General features: G+C 37.7%; 4 protein-coding genes across 6 annotated transcripts; 2 read left to right on the top strand and 2 right to left on the bottom strand.

Annotated features, from left to right (window-relative positions):
• Positions 1-1,428: 1,428 nt before the first annotated feature.
• On the top strand, positions 1,429-4,333 carry LOC132279316 (UDP-glucuronate:xylan alpha-glucuronosyltransferase 2). Its single transcript, XM_059781255.1, has 3 exons — positions 1,429-1,706; positions 1,829-2,462; positions 3,291-4,333. The coding sequence occupies exons 1-3, from the start codon at positions 1,461-1,463 to the stop codon at positions 4,223-4,225; spliced, it is 1,815 nt and encodes a 604-aa protein (XP_059637238.1). The 5' UTR covers positions 1,429-1,460; the 3' UTR covers positions 4,226-4,333.
• A 2,801-nt stretch (positions 4,334-7,134) lies between these two features.
• Positions 7,135-16,613, top strand: LOC132276276 (protein WEAK CHLOROPLAST MOVEMENT UNDER BLUE LIGHT 1-like). Of its 3 annotated transcripts, XM_059777629.1 has the most exons (5): positions 7,135-7,293; positions 7,410-7,454; positions 7,551-7,649; positions 12,373-13,285; positions 14,393-16,613. In XM_059777629.1, exons 4-5 carry the CDS (start codon positions 12,407-12,409, stop codon positions 16,271-16,273), a joined length of 2,760 nt encoding a protein of 919 aa, XP_059633612.1. In that variant the 5' UTR covers positions 7,135-7,293; positions 7,410-7,454; positions 7,551-7,649; positions 12,373-12,406; the 3' UTR covers positions 16,274-16,613. The 3 variants fall into 3 exon arrangements, with proteins under 3 accessions (XP_059633612.1, XP_059633611.1, XP_059633613.1); XM_059777628.1 differs by lacking the exon at positions 7,551-7,649; XM_059777630.1 differs by lacking the exon at positions 7,135-7,293 and having other exon boundaries at positions 7,328-7,454.
• Positions 16,614-16,801: 188 nt separating this feature from the next.
• Positions 16,802-18,862, bottom strand: LOC132276279 (photosystem I chlorophyll a/b-binding protein 5, chloroplastic). Its single transcript, XM_059777632.1, has 6 exons — positions 18,605-18,862; positions 18,375-18,507; positions 17,620-17,732; positions 17,413-17,517; positions 17,247-17,335; positions 16,802-17,151 (listed from the first exon to the last, which is right to left on the bottom strand). Exons 1-6 carry the CDS (start codon positions 18,826-18,828, stop codon positions 17,009-17,011), a joined length of 807 nt encoding a protein of 268 aa, XP_059633615.1. The 5' UTR covers positions 18,829-18,862; the 3' UTR covers positions 16,802-17,008.
• Positions 18,863-19,585: 723 nt separating this feature from the next.
• On the bottom strand, positions 19,586-25,346 carry LOC132276278 (protein CYPRO4). The gene is made up of 2 exons (XM_059777631.1): positions 23,537-25,346; positions 19,586-20,383 (listed from the first exon to the last, which is right to left on the bottom strand). The coding sequence occupies exons 1-2, from the start codon at positions 25,163-25,165 to the stop codon at positions 20,102-20,104; spliced, it is 1,911 nt and encodes a 636-aa protein (XP_059633614.1). The 5' UTR covers positions 25,166-25,346; the 3' UTR covers positions 19,586-20,101.
• Positions 25,347-26,102: the final 756 nt, after the last annotated feature.

Below are 26,102 nucleotides of genomic sequence, written 5' to 3'. Positions count from 1 at the left end.
TTATGGAGTTTGGTCGTGCAAAACATGGCAACAATTTGGTGAGGTGTGAGAACCAATTACCTAAACACGATTATATAATATAAACTAAAAGTGTATAAGAGACAATAACATTAAGGAAAGGGATAAAAAAAAAATTGGTGGAGCCTTGCGATTTCGTAACGGCTAAAAGCGACATTTCTCTGCATGTAGGAAGTTGACGGTGCAACCATAGAGTTGTTGGCGGGGTCATATGTGCTTTTTTCTTAATTTAGCTGTTATTTTCTAAGATTCCTACTCTAAATCCCTATGATTCACCAACAAATGCTAACTTTCCCATTCTACCCCTTCTTTGATTTCTAAATTACTCTAGACCATTCACCTCTTTTTTTTTCTTTTTTTTTTTGTAGGAACTCCAAAGTATCTTGTGACAAGTGTGATGATATGCGTCTGAAGGTGAGTCTTGGCACAACAATAATATTACTCTATCATGACCTAGTCGAGATTACATGTTTAAAATTAAAAACAGACTCTCCTAGAGATAAATATGTGTAGAACTGACTTCTTTCAAACTCTACAATGATGAGTCTCGTGCGATGAATTAGTTCTTTTTTATAATGATATTAGTCTGAAATCAAAACATTAATATAAAAGGATAAATATGTCCCAAATTCCCAAATCACAATATTGTAAGATATATGTCAAATAATCATTAATAAGTACTTGCAAAATTGTGATTGTAAGATATATGTCAAATAATCATTAGTAAGTACTTGCAAAATGAATTAAAATGAATCATACAATGAGGTACTCTTATGTGAACATGAGATTAATAGAGTGATAAACTAGCTTTAAAAAAAAAAAAAAAACAAACTTATTATTATTCAATATTGATCAACATGAGGTTGCATTGTATAGAATTAAACTTTTTTTATTTTTATTTTTTTGGGTAAACTAGAGATAAAAGGGAGTCGAATACGAATACTCTGATTAAAAAAGTTAAGCATTGTATCAACTAAGTCACTGTTGGGCGTTCTATCAACTAAGTCACTGTAGAATTGAACTATTGATTGATCACATAAAGTGACTTCCTTAAAGCTCAACTTTCTCCAAATGATACATTTGGAAGGTAGTTGAACAAATGCAAGTGAAGGGCAGCATCGTGGTTGGGAGACAAAAAACAGGGTGTATTTGGAACTTGAGAAAATCTCTCTCCAAAATGGCAAAGAATTAAAGCTTTGTTTGCTCCAAACCCTTTTGTCATTAACGAAACCAAATATAAAAAGAACCAAAGCAAAGGTGATTGACACATGGGGCTCTCTAAGTGGTCTCTAATTACTTGTGTTTAACTTCTACTCCAAATTTTTGCCCTCTTTTTCCTCTCTAACCACTACAGCCCCAATCCCCCTCATGAAATAAATTAATCCCCATATATAATTCCCCAATCCTACCCCTACATTTTTTAAAAAAGTAATCGAAAGTTGATGAATATAAAACTGTCCTGTTTTGTTCTATTGCACCTTTGGAGTTCTGGTGTCACAAGAACCCTAGGCTTTCAAAACATCATGAAGGCCCCTTCAAAGTCTCTAGTCATCAGAATCAACCTCGTTTTCCTAGCTTTCTTCCTCGTCATCTATGCCACTCTTCTCCTCCTCCCGCCATCTTCTTCAATCTATTCCGAGAACGCGGCCTCTCTTGTTAGGTGTTCGTTGCGCGAATGCCATCACAAGGTAAGGTACTAAGAGCAGAATGAAACATACATATATTTGGCGATATTTATCAATTTCCATACAATTATTGCATAGTATGTGTATGTGTGTACATGTGGTGAATCTAGTTTGAATTTTTTTAGGTGGATAAAGGGATCAAGATGAAGGCGGTGTTGGAAGAGACGCGAGGGAATCTAACAAAGCCCAAGAGAAAATTGGTGAAGAGACAGAAACCGAGTTTGTTGAACGAAATGGGAAGAGGGATAAGGGTGGGAATGGTGAATATGGAGGAAGAGGATGTGAGCGAGTGGAATTTGCATGGACAGGCCATCCCTATTCATTTTGAGCGGGTTTCCGAGTACTTTGAATGGAAGGACTTGTTTCCGGAATGGATTGATGAGGAGGAAGAGATCGATGGGCCTTCGTGCCCGGAGTTGCCAATGCCGGATTTCAAGAAATATGGTTATATGGATGTGATAGTGGCTAAGCTGCCGTGCAAGTTCCCGGAACAAGGGTGGGGGAGGGAGGTGTTTAGGCTGCAAGTGCATCTCATAGTGGCAAATTTGGTGGTGAGGAAAGGGAAGAGGGATTGGAATAAGAGGGCAAAAGTGGTATTTTTGAGCAAGTGTAGGCCTATGTTGGAGTTGTTTAGTTGTTCAGATTTGGTGAGAAAAGAGGGTGATTGGTGGTTCTTTGAGCCGGAGATGGGGAGGTTGGAGCACAAGGTTTCTTTGCCTATTGGCTCTTGTAATTTGGCTCTGCCTCTATGGCAAAAAGGTATGGTTTCAATTTTCAATTTCGAGTTTCTAAAATTAAAAAATATCCCATTTTCTAAAATTAAGCAATTTCCCATTTTAGGTGGTAGGGCCAAAAAAAAAAAAAATTTGAGCTCGTTTGCAAATATATATCAATGAGTCTACTTGTTTTTTAGGTGTAATGATTAATTTCTAAAGTCAAAATTCAATAATGACATGTCAAACGCATTTAAGACAATTTTAATCATAGCTTTCATTTGACTAAGGAGTGAGTTAGTGGATTTGTTTGCTTTAGGTAGCCAACTATTTAATCTACTTTTGATATATTTTGATATTTTAATGCATTTAGCTAGGGTCATGCTCAATTAATTGGTGTAATGTACAAGAAAAGTTTCAAGAAAAAAAAGTGTAAAAATACTTATTCAAGCATGAGTGTAGTCCTTTTATAACTCTCAAGTGTGTGGTACATTATTCCTAGTTTCTCAATTAGATTATAAAAATTGTAAGGATAAAATTCTTATATAAACAAATTATGATTTAGTATGACAGATCATTCGTCTCAAATTAAGTGTTACTTATGAAAACTGTGACTCACACTACATAATACTCCTTCCATTCTAAATTAAGTGTCTTTGAAAATGCTTGCAAAATAATTTAAAATAATAAAACACTATTTATATGTTTCCTCACTCCAAAATTTACACTAATTTCATTGTTTTTTCACCTAATATCCAAAACCCATCACATTTTATTATCTTAATTTTACAAAACAATCTTGAAAAAAATATATATATATATTTGACAGAGCTGATACATTTGTATGTGATTAAGTGACAAACATTGAATGTAGGAATCGACAAGGTGTACGATGTCTCCAAGATCGAACGCAGCACCAAAATAGTGAGACGAGAAGCATACGCTACGGTTCTGCATTCCACCGAATCGTACGTTTGTGGCGCGATAACTCTGGCCCAGTCTCTGCTACAAACTGGAACCAAACGCGACCTTGTCCTCCTCATAGACAAGTCCATCTCCCCACCCAAACGCGACGCGCTGGCCGCAGCCGGGTGGAAGATCCGACTCATCAAGAGGATCCGAAACCCGAGAGCCGAAAAAAACACATACAACGAATACAACTACAGCAAGTTCCGGCTCTGGCAGCTCACAGACTACACCAAGATCATCTTCATCGACGCCGACATCATCGTGCTCCGCAACCTCGACCTTCTCTTCCACTTCCCGCAGATGTCGGCCTCCGGCAATGACGGGTCCATCTTCAACTCGGGTGTCATGGTCATCGAACCGTCAAACTGCACGTTCAACATCTTCATGGAGCGCCGGAGAGAGATCGTGTCATACAACGGAGGTGACCAGGGGTTCCTGAATGAAGTGTTCGTGTGGTGGCACAGGTTGCCGAGGAGGGTCAACTTCCTGAAGAACTTCTGGTCAAATGGGTCGGGTGAGGTCAGCGTGAAGAACCAGTTGTTCGGGTCGGATCCTCCGAAGCTGTACGCGATCCATTATCTCGGGTTGAAACCGTGGGCGTGTTATAGGGACTATGATTGTAATTGGGACATTGGGATCCAACTTGTGTATGCTAGTGATGTTGCTCATGAAAGGTGGTGGAAGGTTCATGACGCCATGGATGTGAAGTTGCAAAGGTTTTGCGGGTTATCGGAGCAGAGAAAGATCGAGTTGAAGTGGGATAGAGGGATTGCTAAGAAAATCGGGTTACCAAATAAGCATTGGAGGATCAATATTACTGATCCAAGAAGATTGCATTGATCATTGGGTTTTTTTCTTGCCAAAGTATATTTTAGAAGGATGTATGGGTCATGCATGTTATACATATATACTATTTATGAGTGAATAGATTGAGTTATAATTGTGAAATTTAGAAGAGTGCATTTATTTGGTTTTGATTAATAATTTTCTTGATATTATATTCGATTGCATAAAATTGATATATTAAAATTTAATTTTTCTTTGATTTTAATTTCAGAACATCAATTATATGCAACTGAATATTAAGAGTTTCTAATCACAATACATTTCCTTCTATCAATTCAAGTGTTTCGAAGCCTATATAAGACGACTTTGTAGTTTAGGTGTCACATTATTAGGTATGTTAAAACATATCTATGTTTAAAAGAAAACATATATAGTGACACATAATATAATTATGTTAGAAGCATTGACTTGGAGGGGTTGGAAGGTACCTCAAATCCATCAACGTCATTGAAGCTATTATAGGCCTGACTTCTTCTTCGATCTTTTCTTAAGTCAGCTTGTGGTTTTAAACTATTTTTCTGCTGGTATATATATATATATATATACACACACACACACACACACATACATATACTATACATGCATGTGTGTGTGTTCATGTTGCTACTCTGACCAAGGCCAAATAAAGCATAGAGCTTAGTGGGTGTGAATGATATGTTATTTTCTTAACGACTTCACCTATCCAATTGATTATTTGTTTATTAATGATTTGTGTGGAACCCAAACTTAATTTGATGAATAATGTTGGAGACATGGAAGGGGAAAGGGTAACTTGAGAAAACAATTGGGTGGAGGGGAAGAATTAGGGAAGATGATAATAAGAAATGGACAAATAAGAGGTGGTGGTTGAGCAAAGCAATTTAGGTACACCTAACGAAGCTCAAGGGTAAGCTTGTCTCATACTACACAAATCATAAACCAACGTCACACTTTATTAATTTGTAAGAAAATGTAGTACCACCTTGGTTCTATAAAAAAAATATTCTTTTTCAAGAACTTAGGGTTTGTTTGGTAATTTTAATTGTTTTGTGTTTTTGTTTTGACCGGAAATAAAGATAATGTTTCTATTTTGAAATGTGTTCAATACTATTTGAAAGCCTGTTTGGTAACAATGTATATTTATTGCAAGATTTTTAGAAGTAAAAACGTGAAAACATGTTTGATAAAAAAGTGTTGCAATTTTGAAAAATTAAATACTTAGTTTAAAAATGTCTTTTTTTGCTTTTTGAAAAGTGTTTTTGTTACAATGCAGAAGCAATCGGAAGCATTAATTCTTTGCTTCCGGTTTTGGTCTTTTTTTCGGAAATGTTTCAGTACTATTCAAATCGTAACAAACGTTACCAAATACGTTTCGTATTTTTATTTCGTTACAGTACACAGCCAAAAATAATTAAAAACAAAAAAAACAAAAACAAAATAGAAGTGGTTACCAATCAGGGCGCCATTAACTTTTCAAGAGTGTAGTTTTTTAATTTTTATTTTTTTATTTTTTGTTTTTAGTAGTAAAGAATGGATTTTCAAATATGCACTTCTACAGTGGGATCACATGTTTTTATAACTTCAAGGCAAAGAGGATAAATTAGAAATATTATAAAATATATATATTAAATTTTTAACTGGGACAATTATTTAGGGATAGCCAACAAAGAAAATGTGAATGCTTTTTGTGAGACGAGTAGAGTAGTTGATATGATATATATACCACTCATATAGAAGAGTCATGTTTGAAATGTTTAAATACTTGATATACAGTCGGATATCTCACATAATTGTAGAATTCACCACAACTAAAGTGTCTTACATAATAGTGATGGAGTCCACTATCATATGAGACATTCGATCTTATTTTGACAATTTTATAATTTCTCTTAAACATCTTCTAAGATGGACATTGCATTGATAAATCTGCACCTTTAATTGGAGGCAAAGCAATTGATTTCATGCTAACAAATTAGGATTCTCAATACCATTGGTAGAGATGTGTCACGTCCATTCATACAAAAATAAACATACAAGCCCGCGCATACACGTTATACAGACAAATCTTCTTGATAGCTGATAAAAACTACAGTAATTAAATTGTACACAACAAATCTAAATTTTTCTTCTTATAAAGTCTGTTGGGCCTTAAGGCATCACATATATGGATTAGGTACTTTGGGCCAAATTGGAGCTTCGTTGCACCAAATTAAGCAGTACCTTCTTTTCTTTGTTGGGCTGGTACCCAGAATGCGCATTGGGCCTTTCGTCGCATCAAATTGAGCAGAGGGTTCTTTCCTCTTTTTATTTTTGGGCTCGTATCCAGAATGCGCTGAAGGCCCTCCAACCCAACAGAGAAAGAAAATGTTCAATTTTGAATTAGATGTGCATATAATCTGGTTCGATACAGTTCCTGGCTAAATTAGAATTGATTTGATTCTAATAGTTTTTAAAAAATTAGAATCGAAATGTTGAGACTCAGAACCAAATAGTTCTTTGTGCACCTCTAATTTTACTTTTGGTTTTGGTAACATGGCATAAAGGTATTATATTGTGGTTAGCCATTAATGAGAAGCTGAGCAAAGAAACAAAATCAGATATTGAAAGTGAAAACGATTTGGCGGGTGATTAGGGTCCGTGGGACTCGTGGAAATCAACCTCCGGCCATTTTTCAGACAACTCCTCTCGGTCCATGTATCTCAGTGACCCACCCAACTCATTGACGGATTGTCACACACGTCACGAGGGGGGTAGTTTCGTCATTCCACATAATTGTCCTTGTAGACCACTCACCGTGTTTTTAGACTTTTTCACCTACGCCCTATCAGAGACACAGTGAGAGACAGCGAGTTGAGTTATTTTGGCTCGCATATTCCTTTGTGGACCAAAAACAATTACATATATATATATATATATATATAAAACACAAGTTTTTCAGGTCATACAAAACAAGTAAAACAAAGTCATAATAGGAAATTCAAAATCAAAATTCATGGTGAAGAAGAGCGTAGAGAGAGGGTAGAAATGAAACCACTTTTGTGAAAAGAGGGAGTTTCCATGCACGTGTGAACACATCTCTAACGGTAGTATTTCTTTCTTTTTTTGCTAAAATTGGCATTGATTCTCAAACCTTTTTATTATTTTAAGCTCTGATTGTCTCTCTCTCTCTATCTCTTTCTCTGTTTTTGCTAATATCCAGAAAGCATTGACTCTCGATTTTGACTTTCGTTTCTGGTAGTTCCAGGTATGTTCCTCTCTCTCGATATATATATACGTATATATAATCAGCAGAGGTTCAATTATATATCTTTGTAATTTCGTGACTAATTCATTATTGCAGCTTTAATCATCGATTTTCGAATTGCTTTCTTTTATTGGAGCATATTCTGATAAATTGGAAGCTTGATTGTGGATGCGAATTTTGAATCTTTGATTCCGGGTATTATATATGTTTTTTTCCTTTGTTTGGTTGGTGAGAATTTTTGAAAAAGAGAGAAAATTTGGAAATCGAAAAGAGTCAATATTATCCCAAAATGTTATGAGATTCGACAACCTTTTGCTTGTTTCAATTCAATTGTCGATTAGTGAAATAACGATTGTGTGTTGTTTCAACCTTTTGATTTTTTTTTTTGTTCTTTTGGAAATAAAGGTTGTTAAAAGATTTCTTCTGCAAAAATGGCTTAAGTTACTTGGATATACACTTTTGAAACTTATAACTGTCATAGAAGATGCCAAAAAAAGGGGGGAAATAAGAATTGGCATGGTCTATTATATGCAAAAGATTGATTTTGATTTCTATTTTTGTAGATTTTTTACTTTTGTGCTTCTATGCATCTTATAACAGTGCATTTAGAGTTTCAGGTCAAGTTCTTGTCATTGTAGAGGTGGTATAAATTGCGGAAATTTACGTAGATTTTAATCAAGTTTAGACCAATAAATAAAATATTTCTATGCATGGTTTGGACTTCGAGGAATCATCTTCTTTTAGGAACTGCAATTAAATTGTGGATATTGGAAAGTGATGATATCCAGAAAGAAAAACATGATATGAAAGGAACTTTTGTTTTGCAATTTTTATCGTAGTAGTTCTTGTTGTTCTTTTTTCAATCCTCTAAGAACTTTAGTCTGCTGCATTTTAGAAATTTCAGCACTTAGCAACTCATGCATGCACACAGACTATTACATGTGTGGTCAATCGTCAAGCAACTAAAGCTTCAAACAAGTAGCGTCTATAATCTGAACAGTGACGTTTGTAAACTTTAGATACAGTTGCATAACAAAAGAAGGGAGTATTGGTGCAATAGCCTAGAGGTTAAGTGATTTAGCAGGTCATTTCTTTTGGTATTGGTGCAATAGCCTAGAGGAAACATTTTATTTTAGAAACTGCAACTAAATTGTGGAAATTGGAAAGTGTTGAAGTTTTCTAAAGCACCATCTAAAGGCATGATATGAGGGGAACTTTTAATTTGCCATTTTTATCATAGTAGTTCTTTCTTTCAACCCTCTAATAACTTTATTATGCACTTTGGTCATGTGTGGTCAAGCTTCAAACAACTACTGTTTGTAATCTGAATGATGACATTTTAAAATTTTAGATACAGTTGCATAAACAAAAGAAGAGGTATTGGTAACTAGGGAAAAAAAAAAAAAAAAAAAAAAAAAAAAAAAAAAAAAAAAAAAAAAAAAAAAAAAGAGGTATTGTTGCAATAGCCTAGAGGTAAAGTGTTATGGCAGGTCATTTCTTTTTATTTTGTTTGATTTTGCTTTCCAACTTTAATTTTAAGTTATTTAATTGATCATGTATGTACCCATAATCTTAAGCATGTAATTAAATATAAAGTAAAGCAAACGAAAGTGACGATGATTTCAATGAAAGCCTCAAACATGAAAAAGTCACCGTTCTGACACCACGTAAAGAAGAAGCACGACAATTACATCCAATTATGCTCCTATCTTGGGAACACTGACTTGTTGATTTATCTAAAATTTACACCATTCCTGTCAGTTACCTGTTGTCACGCGCAGTTCTCTCAAGCTCCAAGCACTCAGTAGAACAAGTCCAGTTGCTGTATACCTTGCACACAATCACTCACCCTGTGATCCACCTTCTTTCACAGCAATCATTGACAACCAGTCCATCACGTGAACCAAATAGGCTCAGACTCAGAGTACTTCTCCTTCCACCCATGGTCCCCCTAAAAGTTCTTTGGAAGCATTGCTTCTATTCGATTTTCCTTTTGTAATTTCCATAAGCTTAAAACATTTTCACACTTAGTAAAATAATTTTACAAAATTAGGCTTTTTAACGCGAAAGTAACAACTAGCAACTATGGAAGGGTATGCTCTGCCATTTATAACAATATGTTGTTAACCATTGTTGGTCCCATTAATCTTGAGTTCTGGCAGTGAAAGACCCCCCAAAATCTAGATATTCATGCAAAGGGGCTGCCCTTGGCCTCGAACTATTATTCTCGTACTTTACTACCTGGGCTTTCTTTTCATTGCACCATGTAGCCCTAATTTTGCTTCTGTAGCATCCATTAATTAATATGGGGGACTATCCTATTTCACCTTTTCTTCTTTCTCTCGTGCACCATTCATACCGCATATCCTCATAACACGATTAAATATAGCAATTGTTGGTTGTAATTAGAGATCAAGTTAAAAACTAGCAGGTTGTGGGTTGTAATTAGAGCTCAAGTATACAAAAGTGTGTTTAAAGTTTGTGTTGAAGCGATCATCACGGTGAAATTGAATGGTTTATGTATATTACAGGAGGTGAATGTGGAAATTCACCACCTATGTATACTGCCATTCAAGGAAACCAGAGTCACCTCCACAATTGATCCTATGCGGCTAAATTTTGAATTTAAAGAATGCCACAGTTTAAAATTTTCACATAATTAATAATGGTGACTTCAATTTGCATTATCTGTAATGGTCTATCTATAATCATTAGATGATGAATTTGTACAACGAACTACGCATGGATCATAATGAGGATAACTAATAGGTTGACCAAATGTTTCCTTGATTTTTTTTTTTTCTCGAATTGTTTTAATTTTTTTGTTCAGAATATTCTAAAACACACTCAAAATCAAAAGGTCACCCAACCAATTTGAATTTTTATATGTTTGATCTTGTAAGAGAGCCTTTTGAATGCTGGGTAATGCTAGATACTTTACATCTACTGAGAGAAGTCTCACCTGAGTGCCCTCTCTTGTGTACACTCTTTGATTTGCCACGGCAAATGGACGCAAGCATATATGTGAATTTACTACTTTTAGCTCAAACATGTCTTGACATTATACTTCGTATAACGCGAATTTGTCTTGTGAGTCTGTATTTCTATGTAAAAGTACAATTAAATAGAGGGTGATATAGGAAGAACTTAATAATGGGTTTCTTACCCATAAAAGGTAAGATGTAAATGATATTGAGCTCTTCTATAAGTGTCCACACTGTTGCAAATGAGGAGACACGTGTCATCTTAACAAACGATGTAGATGGGAAAAAAAAATAGAATGGAGAATTTATAAATATAAAATGAAGAAAATAAAGACAATAATGAATGATGATAATGGAGTACAAAAAGAATAAGAGTCAATCTGTGAGCTTGCTTACCAATTAGAGGACTATGGGCTCAAAATGGCTCTATCAGAAGTAAGAATCACAAGACAACTTAACTGTAGAACTTCCCCTATCATTCTTTATAACTCATCCTATAGAAATAGTTTTCAAAGAACACTGCCTTTGCAACAAGTTATCAGCCAATGAGAATGGTTACATGCTATGCTTCAGAGGGCTACATTAACAAGTTGTATACATGCTAATCATCTTAGTGATAATAATCAGTATATCCTAAGAGGGAATGCATTTATGGTGGCTCATTGCACTTTAGGTCGAGGGAATTAATTAATCGTGGTTCATTGCACTTTAGATTGCCTATTTATTTTTTTATTGGTCAAGAAGGACCTAAGGTAGTGTATCAAATCCCAACATTATTACTTCAAATAACAGTTCATCATTTCTTTTATGTACGGGTATAGTGTGTGTGTGTGTGTGTGTTTCCTCCTCCTTTTTTCTTTGGGTTGGGGGGGATCTGGTCAGGTTGGACAACATAATTATTTAAAAGGCCATGATTTATAAAAAGGTTATGAATCTAGGGCATTGCAAAAGTTATTGGAGGGGAAAAAACCTAAAAAAACTCACTCATGAGTAAACGAAGTAATCTTGAACGAAAGGACAAGGAGTGTCTGGTTGATGGAAAGTACAAAACCTTTTGACAATGCTACATGAACATAAATGGTGAAATTTTGGAATGTCAGAAAAGGATATCTAATTGCTGACATACAGCCATGCTATTACTTTCACATGGACATGCATTAAGGCAACAACTTGTACTTCTTTTATGTAGCCATGTTTGACAAGAGGGAGGACCTTGGCGCAACGTTAAGGTTGCTCCATTGACCTGGAGGTCACAGGTTTGAAACGGCAAACAACCTCTTCGCATGCTGAGGTAAGGCTGCCTATATCCGACCCTCCTCAAACCCCCACAATGGCGGGTGCCTCATGCATTGGGCTAGCCAAAAAAAAAAAAAATTATTTGACAACTTTAAAGATCTTGGTACCTGGCATTTAAAATCCAGCAAACTTATACAAAATCACTCAACCTCACTTTTGGATGACTTTTCTACCTTTGTCTACCAATCCTTTCTAGTTAAACTATTGCAAGACCTGTATCCTGTGCAGAATCCCTCACACTAAATCCCGATTCGGCCACACCATACCTTTCTTCTTTTCCAATTTTTTGACCTCTTTCAACGACCCTATAATGCTAAAAAAAAGAAAGGACTGTACTGATTGGTGATGCATGCTTGATGCAAAATAGTTATATTTAATAGTGATGAAAATTTTCTGCAAGCCTTATCTTTTACCTATATTGAGTTGATAATGTTGGTTTTGAATTATTACCATTTGAGTTCTTCTGCAGTTGAGTTTGAATATTTCCTCTTATATCAAAAAAATGGACATTAATTAACAACTTACCCTTGTTTCATATATTAAGCAATGATGCTTTTTTTTTTTTTTGTTTTGGATAATACAAGCTTTCCTTCATCTTTCACTAATTTAGTTCTTCTATTCTTTTGCTTGGATTTCAGATACTTGCTTGGCTGTTCTTATCATTTTATTGGAATGGATGATGTGAAAAATGCTGAAGAAAATTTTCCTCCAGAAACTTCTGCAGCATCAATTTTATCCTCCCAAAATAATTATTTAAATAATGAAGCTTCAGAATACCAAGGTTCTAATGGAAAAGTGGAATCTATCCATCAGGGATCAGATGATTCTAAATCAGCATCTGTACAGGATGCTTCTGATGCGCCAATCATGGGAGATGGCCAACTTCTTCCAAACGAAAATCCCATTTTAACCACTCCTGTTAAGGTTGATGAAACAGGACCTAACCATAAGGGCACCGTGGTTGACGATTCTGAAATTAGAGCTATGCAGCATACTCCCAATGAACCTGTACTTGTGCAAGAGGCCTCACCACTATCAGCCAATAACGTAGGAGCATTGGAGTCTCAAAACGTGGAAAATAGTAATTGTTCCTTGAGCCATTCCCATGTTCAGCCAACGGTTCCTTCTGATGGACCTGTAACTGAGCAGGAAGGCTCACTTCCATCGACTAAGAATCAAGAGACACTGGAGCCTCATCAAAAGGAGAATGTAATAGGCCTCTCAGAACCCGTTGCATCATATACCTCAGAAGCAAAATCAGATGATGCTTTGCAGCAATATCAAGAAAGTGCCTCCTTTGTCAGCACCCAAGTGAGAGACTCAAACGGCCATCATTTGGTGCCTTCCAGTGAGGTTGCTCAGCCCCTTGCTAAGGTGTCCTCGGTTGCTATTAGAACTACAGAGCCCATTGACCATTATAAAGATCTTAAAAAGGATGATATAAACAATGGGGCAATTGATACCGCAGCACCTTTTGAATCTGTTAAAGATGCTGTTTCAAAGTTTGGGGGAATTCTTGATTGGAAGGCCCACAAAGTCCAGACTGTGGAGGTATGGTCTTTTCTTGAGTTCATTCTTTCCATTACTTGAACTGATGCTTTAAATAAATTTCTCTAGGTTGCATGGACACTTGATTACTATTCAACCTCTGTTTTTCATTTTGCTGGGATGGCTTGTAACAAGGAATTATTAGCCACTTTACATGTTTCAATTTATATTAAATCACATTTTTTACAGCATATTTTTGAGAAGGGAAAAAAAAGGAATTCTTTTTTTTTTTTTTTTTTCTTGAGTTTTCTTTTCAATTATATATTCCTTCCAGGTTTAAACTTTTCATTTTTCTTTCTTATTTTATTTTATTTTTCTCTTTTATTGCAAATTAAAGACGCAAGGATTTCTTGGAATACTGAATGCATAAAGTTATCCACTTTTTGTTGACATGTGCCCAAAGATTGCATTTAATAGAACTGTTAGGAATTAATCCTCCCAAGATCTCACACAACAAATATGCAATGGCAACAAAGGAAATATAAGATGGAAATAACACACAAAACAAAAACAAACGTGGTTCGGCAAATTGCCTACGTCCATGGGCGAAGAATGACTAACTTTTCTTACTAAAAAATACAAGGATTACGAATCTCGAAGGACTACCTAGAAGTATTCCACACTCGCACAAAAGAAGACACCCACTCTTCTAAAAGGAATAGTATAACTCTTGACCCTCACTTACTTCACTCTCTTTTTTACTCCACACTTCTGTTCATGCTTGACACTCCATATGTATAACCAATTATGCCTGACTTACAAGCTGTCACAAGGCTGTCACAAATTTTAATTGGCTTCATCTTCGGCGCCACATTGTAAAGTCTCTGCACTCACTCAATGCAAGCAAAGCACACCTTCTCATTTGTTCTCTTTTCCTTTTCTTCATTCAGTGCACTGACACCATCACCTATAACTTCTTTTACTGTCAAACAAAGACCACACATTCTCACTGAACAATATTCACTCACCATTACATTAACCGCCTTATGCAATTAACGCAAACTTTATACATTTCTTTCCAAGACACTCAAAGCATGAATTTGAACCAAAATGATGGTTGCATCCAGTTCTTCCAAAATCTCTCTTATTGTGCTCCTTTGGCCCATGCAGAGACGCAAGCTCATAGAGCAGGAACTTGAGAAAGCACTAGTGGAGATTCCAATGTATAAGAAACAGTACGAGGTTGCTGAAGATGCAAAAGCTGAAGTGTTAAAAGAGCTGGACAGCACTAAGAGACTCATAGAGGAATTAAAACTTAACCTAGAAAGAGCACAAACAGAAGAGCATCAAGCAAAACAGGATTCTGAACTTGTCAAGCTCAGGGTGGAAGAAATGGAGCAAGGGATTGCTGATGAGGCTAGCATTGCAGCCAAGGCACAGCTTGAGGTTGCCAGAACCAGGCATGCAGCTGCAGTCGCAGAGCTGAAATCCGTGAAAGACGAGCTGGAAGAACTACATAAAAATTATGCTTTATTGGTGACAGAGAAAGCCGCAGCTGTCAAGAAAGCTGAGGCGGCTGTTTCTGCATCCAGAGAAGTTGAGAAGACAGTGGAGGAACTGACTTTTGAGCTGATGGCCGCAAAGGAATCCTTGGAGTCCACTCAAGCTGCTCATATGGAGGCAGAGGAACATAGAATTGGAGCAGCTATGGCAAGAGAGCAAGATACTCTTTATTGGGAAAAGGAATTGAAGCAAGCAGATGAGGAGCTAGAGAGACTAAACCAGCAAATTTTGTCAGCAAAGGATATGAAATCAAAGTTAGATACTGCTTCAGCCTTATTACTCGACTTAAAAGCTGAACTAACAGCATACATGGAATCAAAATTGAAGCAGGAAACGGATGAAGGACAGAAAGATGAGCTAGATGTACCAGAAAAGAGAACTCATACTGATATACAAGCAGCGATTGCTTCAGCCAAGAAGGAAATTGAAGAAGTGCAGCTCAACATTGAGAAAGCAACTGCTGAAGTGAGTTGCTTGAAGGTGGCCACAACATCATTAAAGTCGGAATTGGAAAGAGAAAAATCGGCACTGGCCACCATTAGGCAGAGAGAAGGAATGGCATCAGTCACGGTTGCATCAATAGAAGCTGAGCTGAACAGGATTAAATCGGAGATTGCTGTTGTTCAGATGAAGGAGAAAGAATCAAGAGAGAAGATGCTGCAGCTTCCCAAGCAGTTGCAGGAGGCAGCTGTAGAGGCAGACCAGGCCAAGTCACTTGCTCAAATGGCTCGTGAGGAGCTGCGGAAGGCAAAGGAAGAAGCAGAGCAAGCCAAGGCTGGAGCAAGTACTACTCAGAGCAGACTACTTGCGGCTCAAAAGGAAATAGAGGCTGCGAAGGCAGCAGAGAAGTTGGCGCTAGCAGCTATCAACGCACTACAAGAGAGTGAGTCTGCTCAAAGCACCAATGAAGAGGATTCACCAACCAAAGTAACAATCTCTTTAGAGGAGTACTATATGCTCAGCAAGCGGACCCATGAGGCGGAGGAGCAGGCTAACATGAGGGTGGCTGCTGCCATCTCTCAAATTGAGATCGCCAGGGCATCTGAGTTGAGAAGCTTGAATAAGTTAGAGGAAGTTCATAGGGAGATGGCTGAGAGAAAGGAGGAACTAGAAATTGCTAATCAGAAGGCTGAGAAGGCTAAGGAAGGGAAGTTGGGTGTAGAACAGGAGTTGAGAAAATGGAGGGCTGAACTCGAGCAACGACGAAAAGCTGGTGAATCTGCTCAAGGAGTGGTAAACCAAAATAAGAACCCAAAGACAGTCTTCGAGGAGAAGAAAGAATCAGGGAACTTTGAGCGGCCGCCAGATGGCCTGCTACCTGTTCGTACTAGGTCGAGCCCAAAGGTGGATTTGCATGGAAGCAATACTGAGACTGAATCTTCAACAGAAGTTAGGATTATTAAGAAAAAGAAGAAATCCTTCTTTCCGCGAATTTTCATGTTCTTGACCAGAAAAAAGAAGGTGCAGGCACCCAAGTCATTAAAGTAAGTTTTGTTTATAGATTGGTTGTTTTATGCCTCTCCGTTCCAGGGCAGTTCCTTGCAGTGACCAGAAAGGGAAGAGCACATTTTTACAGAATTTCTTGTTTGTAAATAAGTTGCATATTTTTATATAATATAAGAAGATTGTATAATATTTTTGGTTTAGATTTAGGTTATAAGTCTTGTAAATGGTACTTGATTGAGGAAAGTGATAATAATGTGATTTTGTAATTTTTGGGCCGGGGGCATACAGGTTTGATCTAAGAATTCGAGCTCTGAAAGTTGACTTCGTGTGTGGACATACCGGTTTGTTGAAAATTTGAAATCATAATTTTCTTATTTTGAAATGGCAATGCGTGTTTATGGATGAAGAAGAAATTTAACCTTTTGTGATCTCTGTAGAAGAACAGTTATTGATATCAAGCACTTGTTTAATAAGTTTGCATACATTAATCTTTGATGGCCTCACTCAAATATAGAGGCCATCCCACATTCAAATATATATATATATATATCAATTTGTGCACATTGCATATGAAATCAAATTCTCTCTTATAATGTTTATTTTCAGTTTGATCAATTTAATTCATTTGTGAGGCAAGCAAAACATTCACGCAACAGTCCGTCGAATGATTCTAACAAAGCACAAGACTAGGCTTGAAAAAATAAGAAAAAAATTGTAGAATATGATGCACATTTCAACTTGTCATGAATGATAACCAAGCCCCACTACAAATCAGAGTCAAGAACTAGAACTGGCAAGGATTTGGATAACAGTTCTATGCCATGGATCCGAGAGGTGATCCAGAAGATTTTCGACAGGACCAACATGAGTCACGGAAGCTTGGACAAAGAAGCCGAGCATGGCCACCATGGCCAGCCTTCCTGCATTTTCAGGGAGATCGAGTTTGTAGTCAGAAATGGTCGAAAACAAAGAAGGAAAATATCCAAGAAAGCAGAATTGATGGAGTAGAACAAACCATTCTTGATCTCTTTCAGCTTCCACACTTTAGCATTCTTTATATCTTTAGCTAGTCCAAGTGGATTTAACAAAGGACCACCAGGGTATCTGTTCAATGCAAAACAAAAAGAATGCAAAAATCTGAAGAATGATTCAAACAACCTTGTGAAATGTTGGAAAATTACCCTGGTTCTAGACCTTCTAGTGCAGCTTCCAACCCAAAGAATGATCCATCTTTGGCTTGAGATCCAGGATTAGCAAAATCCATATACCTCTTGGTTTCAACGAATCTGCGCAATCAAAGGAGATGAAGAAAAAAAATCAATAATTTACGGAAAGTGATTAGTTGAAGCAAAAAAGGTTTGGCATGTCAACGAACAACTGTTTTCTACCCCATCAAGATCAGTTGGACAATGAACAGAGTTCTCGTGCTGGCAAACGAGAATTTCATGGCACCTGCTTCATACCACACCGGCAAATTGCTGATTCCCGTTACACGGAGCAGCTGCAACAAGAAACTGAAAGAATTGCTGATAATGTAATGCAATGAGAAGGAAAAAGAGAGGGGTCGAAGGAATGTGGAAGAAGAGATAAAGAAAGGGTGGTTTCTCAGAAACTCAGAGGAAAATGATCTAGTACCAGCAGTTATTCGTGTTGCAGGAAGATAAATAAATAAATTTAAACAGTGGAAATCATATAAATGTTTTATAAGTTCTTGCAACAATGTCTCACTCTAAATCCTGCATGGCCTTGAAGTGGTCAATCAGGTGATAGCAGCCATTGAAATCAAAAATTGTTTCAGATTTTAGTTTTGTAATGAAATCAAATTATAGGGGACACAAAATCACTCTCCCTACAATACTAGAGATGAGGTTGCTTAGTATAAATCTTATAAGTTCTCTCATTGCAATTTGCAAACAGTTTTAAATGCTAAAGAAATTTCACTTGATTGGCTCCAAATATTCAGAAAAAAGCCATTGATTGTTATGACGAAAATACAAACCACCACACGCTGGACTGACTTGCAATCTTCTCTTTGTATTTTGTTACATTGTTTTTTCCTTTTTCAAACTAGAACTGAAAAATCAGGACAAAAGAAGAAAAACTAAAACTGGATAATAATGAAGCAAATATTTCAGTCACTCACATCCGTGGCGAGAATTCCTGCAACTCCAGCCATAGCAAAGCGAGCATGAACCAACTCAGCCTGCACATACCACTTCAAGCTTGCAGGGTCCTCGCCAAGCCCAAGTGGGTCGAACCCAAAATCTCCAGCAAGACTACAAAAACAAACAGAAAAAAATGGAACAAATAACTTAAGCAGAAGCATAAATGGCATTGAATTGTCACCAATTAGGTGAGACTGAGGGGGCTCACCTTCCATCCAGATAGGAGGGAGGATCGAGGCCAGGAAGCCACGTGGGGCGTTCCTGGGCTTGAACCACAATTCCCGAGCCACGCCTGGTGTGTCCTATACCAGCAGGTGAATATGTGTTTGCTGCCCCAAATGAGGATTTACAGACGTGTTTCTCTAGGGAGGATAAAGAAGAGCAGCATGGCAGAATTGGGAAGCTTCTTCCCAAGGCAGAGGCAACAGCCATCTTTCCTCTGTCAAAAACCTCCCCAGTGGAGGGATATACACCACAAAATTCACACATCCAGTTAACTGCGTGACAACAAACATGATAGCATGGGCCCACTTATCCTTATTCTTTGAGCTGTTGGATTTTACATATTTACATATCCTCAAAGCACATGGATTCAACTAATTTACTCTCAAATGCACCTTCAAATGGAATAGCTCTAAATTGGCTCATACACCACATGCTGCAAAGGAACTTCATAGTAAAAAAGGCCTTTTCTGTTTAAATTCTAACAAGCTTTCATGTCAGCTGAGGGAAGATGGCGAGCCAGGCTTTGAGATAATTTGATACATCCACTACTGTACCATAGACATCAATCGTTGTGATTTCAGAATCTTCAGACTGCATGAAGCATCCGATGAAAAACGGAACTATCATGGACATACAGTAAGTTCAGTAACCAAGAATATCTTCATTTCAGTTGCAACCACAAAAACACACAACCCAGATCAATTAACAAAATAAGGGATGACTCAAATGATACTAATGAATCTCTAGCCTTCTGACCGTGAGTGTTATTAGCTGTCTCCTTGTGAAGAGTTCCAGGGTTCAAACAACTGCAAGAAGCAGTTCGCATGAACTGAGTAAGGAGCACCACGGCAAAGGCTAAGGGGTTCAATTATGGGGAGAGACAAAAAAGTATTGCTTGGAGTAATTCTGGGCTTTTATGCTTGATCAGAAGATGACAGATGCATATAAACTGTGCTAATATAAGTAAATAAATTCAGCACCCCATTCCACAAGTGCGGCAATTGGAATTACCTGTGCAATAAAAAATTATCCCAGAACAGAATGAATTCCAAGGATCAACATGTCACAACAATACAGTAGAACTATTTTTCATGCAAAATGCAGCTTTAACTTGTCCCCTCCAACAACAATATCTGACCCTTAGTTTCAAGTAATACAACAACAATAAATCTGCTGGAGCTCAGAGAAACATTTGCAATGCAGTCTCAGAACATAATAACGAAAAAAAAAGTACAGTTAGAAGTCAATCTTCTCTGAAATTGCTTCCAGATAAACCCTAATCAAACAACAATCCGCTAACACACTAGAAAATGAAACAAATTTATTGATAAATCTAAGGCGCACAAGAAAACAAAGGGTTTTGTTCAAGTGTGTCATCGCCTACTAGATATGCTGAAGGAGCTAACTTTCATTTGGGTTTCAACCACCAGAGGAGCTTCTGGTAAATCAAAGACTGCAGATTTCTTATCCATGAAGTGTGTCATCGCCTACTAGATATGCTGAAGGAGCTGACTTTCATTTGGGTTGCAACCACCAGAGGAGCTTCCGGTGAATCACTGACTGCAAATTTCTCATGCATGAACCGACTATCAACTATGGATTGATCTCTTAAAACTACCTTGTAACAGTAGCAGCTCTTCAGGCCCACCTGATCACGGTAGCACTCGTGAGAACCATCTTTCACCTGTTGGAAGTTCCATATCACACTAAACTTGCCAACTGTTGCAACCAGATGACGCTCCTGCTTCCCATTCTCCGTGACCTAAGCAATTTTATAGCATTGTTGGAATCAATCCAATAATAATGAAAAACCAACAAAAAACCTAAAAGAAAGATTTGTAGTGTCTATCCAATTCACAGCAAATAAGCAACTGCATTTGCACACAGAGAAAGGAGAAAGCACAAAGGGGAAAAAAGAAAAAACTAATAATGATAACTCTAGCACCACTTGTTTTCTTTAAACAAGGGAAAATCTTAGAAATAAATTTAAAAAAAAAAATGGTTTAATGAATGTACTGCAAGTACATTTGGTGACACTTAGTGCAGCTAGAAATATTCTGCATTGTTTGAAAAGTTGAAGATTCAAATAGAAGTCGGGTCAGTTTCGCAAGCGGCTCCTTTACGTTTATTGCGCAGCATATGGGGAGAGGCCATCTTTTGAAGGAATCGAATCCACTTTTTAAGAAGGGAATAATTTTTGTTGAGCTCCCTCCATTTTATGATCAAAAAGATTTTGTAGTTCTTTGGGGAGATACAAAAGCAAAACAGTTTCCTTGTGTATACATACTTTGTACATAGGTGCCACTCTTTTTATGGTGCATTGTAATGAAATTTCACAAATGATAACAGTGAAAATTGATGAGACTGTTAATAACAACAATAATACCTAAAATAATAATAATAAGAATTGCCAAAAAAACCACCTTAGATAAAATAAGAAATGCAAACAAGGTACCACATTTGCAAATGATATACAACAAGGGAACTGATATATACAAGGTAAGATCTGTTTTAAAGTTATTGGCTACAGCTGTTTTATTTTACTTTTCTGCCTTATCTTTTAGTATAATCTCCAATAAGATGACAAAAGACAACGAAGAAACATGAATCAGAATAGTAAACTAATATATACTTTCCCTGGATGCAGAAAAAATGACAAGACTTTCAAATCGTTTCTCAATGAAAGAGAATTTATAAATTCCAAAAATTAGAAAGAAAAAAAAGATTATACGAACACATCAAAATTTTGAATTAATCATAAAAATTTCAGACAGACTTAGGAAAGTCAAATGTCATTAAACACGGTAAACACATTTCAGCAAGTGCCTTTTGGTTGCCAAGCACTAGCAGCTCCATAGCTTGATTGCTTAACCATTGTATGAAGGCACTTAGGCACACTTTGTTAAATGTTGACTATAAATGATTTCACAGAGAAAAAAATAATAAAAAAATTTTCTTATTGTAGGTACTTGAATTACGACCTCCAAGTCATGGCTTGACCCCGCCACCTGGCGGGCTCAGATATTCACAAATACATAGAAATGTATATATCTATACATGTTGACATGGTATTCTTGAGCAACTATACTTGATAATGTTCTTTTAGATTGAACTCAGGAAAGGAAATAACATAGAACTAGAGTAGAGGAAAAGCAGTTAAAGCTCTAAAGGGGATCCCCTTACATCTTCAGAGAGGCAATGACTAAATCCTTATCTTTCTGAGAAAATCATCCCGACAGACAAACCTCAAAACCTTGAGGCGTTCCTCCCAACGGATAAACATCAGGGATCAATGAATTTTCCGAGGAGTTCCTCCCACGAATAAACCTCGAAGTCCTAAGGAGTTCCTCCTGATAAATAAGCCTTGGGGATCAGTCAAAAGACCTCCGAGGAGTTCCTTCCAACAAATAAACCTTGAGGATTGAAACAGGACCTCCGAGGAGTTCCTCTCGACAGATAAACCTCAGAGTTGAAATAGTGAACCGTGCTCTTAGGTCTAGAGAGGAAGACCTCAGAGACATATCCATCTCTCTCGCGGGACCTTGGGGTTTTGGCTTGGTGGCTGAGGTTTGAGGATTCATTGGAGGCATCAACATTGCCCTCCAGCCTGTCATGGGAAAAGAAGAAGAGTGATCTCTCAAAGAGGAACAATAACCCAACCCCTCCATTAGAATGGTCCGAATGGAGGACCCTCATTTAATGAGGGTCAATCATAGAAAAATGCAGCCTCTTGTCAATGTCAATTGAGCCACGAGACTGTCCTACCTAATCCCCCTATATCCCTCCCATAGACCCACTCAGTCTCTTTCACTTCATCTTTTAGCTAGAGGTCTTAACGGTTGCCAAATGTCTTTGCCCACTACCATGGTAGTATACAAGGAGCAGTTGATGCTCCATTAAAACAATTCAACAACCCAAAGACTAGGGACTTTACGAACAAAAGAATTAACCCATTCAGGAGCTTTTTAGCCTCTATGAGAGATCACATAGAATAACACCTCACCCCCTTCTTTACTTCTCTTGGAGGTCCCTAACAGCTCAGATCTCCACCAGGCCGTACACTTTGTGGGCCCATTGTGCAAACGTGAACCTCGTCCAAACACTTATCTTAAAAAGTTGATCAAGCAAACTAGTTGACTGCAGACGCTATTAGTCAATACATTTACAACTGAAAACAGATTGATTCGAGGCCAAGCGCATCATTGCAAGGAGAAAAATATCACTAAAGAAAAATCTCAAGCCGATTAGAAAGTAGCACCTTTTTAGCAAGCCTATACTGATAAATGTGGGGTCTACTCATCAAATACCCAAAAGCAAGGGTACAAATAAAAGGTCCATTTAAGGGGACCAACAAATCAAAGCGCAGTTGAAATCTCCTTGATTTCCAATGGCTGGCATATTGAGATTCAATATATGAAAATTGGTCCAAACAGCTACACAAAATGACAACACACAGAAGGCCCTTCAAAGAATTAGCACTACCTAAAACAAACTTTCTTTTACGCAAATCTTGAATCTAAAATACGTTATGCATCAGAATAAATTTCAACATCTTTAATGAACCATCTACAATGAATCCAGAATGTTACTATCACATAATTCAAATGTCAAATATACACTTAGTATTTAGCAATTACCATATGCTTAGAAAGTCGAAACCAAGAGCATCTCAAATCGTGGAAAGTGCACATACATGTTCTATAGCATTGAAAAAACAAAACAAGCTCAACCATAAACAACACAATGTCACCAAGTGACCAAGTAAAAGTTCCAGTCAGTATAGAAAAACTGAAGTCATGATTCAAATAACAAGAACAAAAATGAATAAATGCCCCAAGTCAAGGTGGAAGTTAGCAGATAAATGAACACAAAGAAACAAGCAGCAAAGAACAAAAATGCACAATGATATACATACCCACGAGAATTGGGCGCCACGGAACTTATTGTTTACTCCAGCCATATGTGAGTCCAAAGGATTCAACTTCAACAATCTTGGAGCTGAGATTCTATTCCCCATACGACCAGAAAAACCAGTCTTTGTCTTGCCAACCTTGTCAGTAAACAGGGTGCATATAAGGATCAAGTAGGTATCAGTTGTGCCAAGTATCCACTTCCCATCAAAGGTAACATCCACGTGAGTGATAGGAGAACCAAGACCAGGAAAAGCAGTTTTCGCCTGTCTCATAGAATTAATCGAGTACAACCGAATCTTCCCATCAAGAGATCCAACCACAATTGAACCATCACCAGTGGTTGCAAAGCACTGAAAGTTTGTCCCCCTAGAGAACTGATGACCTTGAGTCCAATTCAGTACAGGGGCACTGGCAGTAGCAAGATTCTGGACCATCCCATTCCTATCACGCATGTCCCATCGACACAGCCTATTGTCATCCAATCCCAAGAATGTTGAACCAGAAGGATCCATTTGGGCCCCCTTACTATCATTTGCAATGTCCCTCATTGTTATATCAGTCCCATCCTTTTCAAACTTCCATTCTGTAACAATCTTCCCAGTTTCAATGTCAAGCTGATGGAGCCCCCTTGTATGGGGCTTCCCATCAGCCATAGGACTCATGAGGAGCATATTAGTTTCAGCCTTCATAAGAAGAGCCTTTTTTGGTGTGGAATGAACCAAACCAGACCTTGCACTATCAATATTCACATATGCACCTTTACCATGAATTCCATGACTGAAATTCTTAACAACCTGAATACCTGAATCACTCACCAAGAAACTGTTGTCCAATGCACCCAATGCCAAGCTCTGTATTGCCCCGCCATTAGCTGCCGCTTCTTCAAACTCCTCCCTCAAATCCTGAGTTGCTCTCACCGGAGTCGCCGAACCAGGGCTCCGCAAGAAGTCATCCGCCGCATCCTCCCACAGCGAGTCATCCGCCGCTTCTGGCTTCGCCCACCCCATAAAATCTTTACCATAAACCTTAACCTTATTCTCCTCTTTCGATTCCATCCCATACGTGTTCTCAAACAAACAATCTTGAAATTTTGCAATGAAACCCTTGTAATCTTCCTCGTCAAAGAATTTCATGGCCCAAACGCCCTGTGATACGAAATCAACGCGACGTTGGTCGCCTAGGGTTTTCAATTGCAACCCAGTATCGACCCTGGCGTGAACTTTGGACCCAACCTTCAAGACCCACCAAGATTCTCCCTCTTCTTCGTCTTCGTCACCGCCGTCGGAAGCGTCAATCTTAGATGTTTTCACGAAGGAATAGGTGGTGATTTTGTCGGAGACAACCCATTTGGACTTGGGGGTGTTGCCCCCAACGTGAAGATATAGCTTGACGGCGTTCTTGAGATTTGGGTTTTGAGAAGGGTATTTGAGCTTGAGAGCCTTGAGCTTAGCCTCGAGATCGTCGAGAGACGACGGCGTCTTGGATCCTCTGCGACCTGAAGATCTCTGTTGCCCTTCATCGTCTTCCACATCTTTGGAGTCCTCATAGCTTTCTTCTTCTTCTACTTCTTCTTCGCTTTCTTCTTCGGACTCTGAGATCCCCAAGTCCTCGTGACTGTGATTCGCCCCCATTCTTTGTAGATTTTCAAACGAGGAGAGATCGGAAATGGCGGAGATGAACGAGAGGAGTGGGTTTGGTGGTATGAACTAGTACACAATTTGAGGAGCGTCGTTAGGTTTCAAATTTTAGAAATAGCGCGAATTTCAAATTTTGAAATTTGAACGTTGTAAAGTCTCAAGTTTTAGGGTTTGTTTTTGGAAGATTTGTCTCTGAACTATGAGAGAGGAGATGTCTAGTAATGGGTTGGCCTTTACCCATTTCGTTTTCGGATCATGAAACCCGGATACAGTGCATGTATGGGTAAAATCACTGATCTCCCCTAACGTTTAGTGAAACTACAGAGAGTGACTTGGTTTGGAAAAAATTTACACTGGGCCTCCCACTATTTTTTTTATTTTTGTAGAGTACCCATAATCTACTATTGGGCGCATGCAATCCTCCTGTCCCATATGCATCGAGTAATTATTGCGAAAATTATCTCGAAGAGTTCTTAAAGTGATTCAAACTCTCAACTTTTAAGATGTGAGGTGAGAATTTCTAAAATGATTTAAATTCTCCACTTTTAAAATATGAGGTGAGAGTCTTTGTCGTTAGGCTATCCCTTTTAATTTTAAATCATGAGAACAACACGATTTGCTTATACTTGTCAAGAACTATGTTACGAAATTTGAAGACAAGGAGAATTGTTGAGCATGTGTTTTCATTGGCCGGTTCCAATTATGGCTTGGAAGTTGAGTCTATGAGGTTTGACATGGGGTAAGCGGCTGATACATGTTTGAAAAGAAATACCACTTTAACTATAACAATCGGTAAGTAGTATAAGAAGTTACAGACCTTCGAAAAAGAAAAAGAAAAAGTTGCAAAAGATAAATAATTTTGTCTTTTAAAGAAAAGGAAATTTATTGTCACTCCAATTAAGCAGTGCAAATGCTAAATTAATAATAAATT

The sequence above is a fragment of the Cornus florida genome, unplaced genomic scaffold, assembly GCF_030987335.1.
Source record: "Cornus florida cultivar Cherokee Brave unplaced genomic scaffold, ASM3098733v1 CherokeeBrave_3.0.0_Hap2_Chr10, whole genome shotgun sequence".
Classification (NCBI taxonomy): domain Eukaryota; kingdom Viridiplantae; phylum Streptophyta; class Magnoliopsida; order Cornales; family Cornaceae; genus Cornus; species Cornus florida.
Note: the sequence above shows the minus strand (reverse complement) of the source record. Positions and strands in the feature narration are given on the sequence as shown.

What these genes read in the sequence shown, in the direction of transcription:
- LOC132276279 (XM_059777632.1), bottom strand. Translation starts at nt 18,828, where the DNA reads ATGGCTGTTGCCTCTGCCTTGGGAAGAAGCTTCCCAATTCTGCCATGC. An exon ending in CTAGAAGGTCTAGAACCAGG is followed by an intron (nt 17,336 to 17,412) that starts GTAATTTTCCAA and finishes TGCATTGAACAG; the next exon opens with ATACCCTGGTGGTCCTTTGT. An exon ending in GCTGAAAGAGATCAAGAATG is followed by an intron (nt 17,152 to 17,246) that starts GTTTGTTCTACT and finishes CTGAAAATGCAG; the next exon opens with GAAGGCTGGCCATGGTGGCC.
- LOC132276278 (XM_059777631.1), bottom strand. Translation starts at nt 25,165, where the DNA reads ATGGGGGCGAATCACAGTCACGAGGACTTGGGGATCTCAGAGTCCGAA. An exon ending in GTGGCGCCCAATTCTCGTGG is followed by an intron (nt 20,384 to 23,536) that starts GTATGTATATCA and finishes AAAATTGCTTAG; the next exon opens with GTCACGGAGAATGGGAAGCA.
- LOC132279316 (XM_059781255.1), top strand. Translation starts at nt 1,461, where the DNA reads ATGAATATAAAACTGTCCTGTTTTGTTCTATTGCACCTTTGGAGTTCT. An exon ending in TGCGCGAATGCCATCACAAG is followed by an intron (nt 1,707 to 1,828) that starts GTAAGGTACTAA and finishes GAATTTTTTTAG; the next exon opens with GTGGATAAAGGGATCAAGAT. An exon ending in TCTGCCTCTATGGCAAAAAG is followed by an intron (nt 2,463 to 3,290) that starts GTATGGTTTCAA and finishes CATTGAATGTAG; the next exon opens with GAATCGACAAGGTGTACGAT.
- LOC132276276 (XM_059777628.1), top strand. Translation starts at nt 12,407, where the DNA reads ATGGATGATGTGAAAAATGCTGAAGAAAATTTTCCTCCAGAAACTTCT. An exon ending in ACAAAGTCCAGACTGTGGAG is followed by an intron (nt 13,286 to 14,392) that starts GTATGGTCTTTT and finishes TGGCCCATGCAG; the next exon opens with AGACGCAAGCTCATAGAGCA.